Below are 2,669 nucleotides of genomic sequence, written 5' to 3' on the forward strand. Positions count from 1 at the left end.
TCACTCACTCACTCACTCACTCACTCACTCACTCACTCACTCACTTACTCTGTCTATCTATCTCTATCTATCTATCTATCTATCTATTTATCTATCTATCTATCTATCTATCTATCTATCTATCTATCTATCTATCTATCTACCTATCTATCTATCCATTTATCTATCAGTCTGTCCCATGTGTATGTCTGCTATCTATCTATCAATCGATCTAGCAATCGATTCTTCGACTAGTAGACAAATGATAACTCATTATATAACCTATATGAACTACTAACCTGCCAAAAATATGAAGACATCAACCACAACTTGCTTCGTCAAAGGCAGATTCGACATCTTTGGTTCCAAATCAGGTCTTCCTCAACACTCTTAAAGACACGAAAACTCAGAAACAACACCTCCGTACAAATCAGGTGCTCTGAATATTCAGTTTTTTGGGGGAAAGTCAATCTCTTCTTCTTCTCGGTTCTTCTTTTCCGTCGTCAAGTTTTTACAGACAAGAATCAAAGAAGGACTAAGTATCTCACCAGCTGGATCTGCTGGAGAATTTAACAAATAATATGACACGAACTTCGTGCCACGGATCCAGGAGTCCACAATGCAAGGTCCGAAGTATCAGGAGCTCTGACGTTATTCTCCTCGCTTTCTTCTTTACTGAAAGCAAATAATTGTTCTGTTCTCTTTCGTAATGTCCGTCGTCAAATAATAATTAAACGACGGAAAGCATGACGTTTATCAGCTTCTTCAATGGATTTTATTTCAAGCGTGAATAAAAAGTGTAAATTGAAAGTCACGAGCTCGCTATTTGCGTCTACTTCTGTTTTATAACAGAACTTCGCTGGTGACGTCAGGAGTTGCTTGTCAAGTAGAAGTTGTCGCTCTCTTTTCTGTTGAGTGGAACTCTTTACTCTCCGTGTCGATAAGATGCTTGGCCTGCCAGAAGAGAAAATTCAAACAAGTTTAAGAAAATAAAACTCCTCTATCATGATTGAAAACGACATCGAGCGTTTTAGTAAATTAAGAAAAAAACAGGAATAATTCCGAAGGCAGAGTTTACTGACTACAGAGAGGGATGGGGGGGGGGGAAGAGAGAGAGAGAGAGAGAGAGAGAGAGAGAGAGAGAGAGAGAGAGAGACATAGAGAGGGCAAGGTATAGATAGAGAGAGAGGGGAGAGAGATAGAGAGAGGGGGGGATAAAGAGAGAGACGGGGCGAACAATCTGGATAGATAGATAGATAGATAGATAGATAGATAGATAGATAGATAGATAGATAGATAGATAGATAGATAGATAGATAGATAGATAGATAGATAGATAGATGGGAGCATATAAAAAGGAGAATAAAGAACGAGGAAAGAGGAAAGAGAAATAAAATAAAAGTACAGATCATAATTAACACTTCTAGAACATGTTAAAGTTAAGCACTGACGTCAGCAATAGATTATCACCTGTGAAAAAAAAAACAAGTTACATGCCAAAAACTGCCTAGAAGATCATTTTGTGATTTCAAAAAAAAGATCCAATACATGTATTCCAAAAAGATGAACGCTGATTATTATCAGACTTGACTGTGACTTTGAGTAGCAAATAAGACTCTATGGTGAGGATTAGAAGTTAGAAGTCACGACAGCATGTTTGTTCAAAAAGCAGGTGCCCTCTAAGCAGGACATGATAAATTTAATTTTGGTTGGGTTTTTGTGGTTCTTTTTCCTTTTTTTTCTTTTTTGGGCTTCATTTACATTTTTTTTAAAGCCCGAGGATTCAGTATCCCTTTTGTTTCAAAGGAAGAGAGAACATTTTTCCGTAAAAATGAGAGTTTTTTAAACGATATTATCTTAAAAAGAAAACAAAAAACGGTTATCATGAGGGAGTTCAGACTTAGAAGGCATGTCTGGAGCAGTAAGAAAACAGCTTTATATGATTTTCTTATAATGTAGATTAATATGAAGCTCCTCAAGACTTGCCAGTGATTAAAGATAAGGGGAAATATGGAGACGAGAAGTGAACTTGCATCCATCTAGCTCATAGATGTTTTAAAGAAAGGGGGGAAACAGGTTTATTTTCTTTTTGACTACTCAAAGAAAATGATGATCTTAAAAAATGATGTTAATAGGACAATAAAAACAGCAAGAATAAAAACAACACAAACAACAACAGCAGCAGTAGGCTATCAGCAGTAACAACAACCACAGCGACAGCTGCAACAACAACAACAACAACAACAACCACAAAAACCACAAAATAAACACTGTACTCCAAAATGTTTTACCGGTATTTCTTCGTCAACGCTTGTTCCCCACGTGTCCCCAACTACAACGATTTTCAAGTGAATAGCCCCCTTTATCAAACCGCCGTCCTTAAATAGCCCTCCAGTTCTCCCAGTGACGTCACAACTTGTAGTGCCGCGCTCTCCGTCCAAACAATCGTGCTGGCCCAGCACCGCAGTGTCGGTATCGGATTTTTACAGCAACTGGTTCAAAGAATCGATACTTACAGCCCATGTTGAATACACTGGATGACATTGATACGGTAATGATGATGATTATGAAAATAATTACAGTAGCAGTGCTAATGATAGAAGAAGAAGAAGAAGAAGAAGAAGAAGAAGAAGAAGAAGAAGAAGAAGAAGAAGAAGAAGAAGAAGAAGAAGAAGAAGAAGAAGAAGAAA

General features: G+C 37.5%; 1 protein-coding gene across 1 annotated transcript in view; it reads right to left on the reverse strand.

The window, feature by feature from the left end:
* LOC101857513 (phospholipid phosphatase 1) overlaps window positions 1-2,669 on the reverse strand; it is a gene marked incomplete in the record, with an annotated part of 31,616 nt that overhangs the window by 21,465 nt on the left and 7,482 nt on the right. Inside the window, 1 exon segment of the mRNA XM_035972018.1 lies at window positions 279-933. Within this exon segment, the coding sequence (XP_035827911.1) occupies window positions 279-336 (58 nt within the window).

The sequence above is a fragment of the Aplysia californica genome, unplaced genomic scaffold, assembly GCF_000002075.1.
Source record: "Aplysia californica isolate F4 #8 unplaced genomic scaffold, AplCal3.0 scaffold00558, whole genome shotgun sequence".
NCBI lineage: Eukaryota > Metazoa > Mollusca > Gastropoda > Aplysiida > Aplysiidae > Aplysia > Aplysia californica.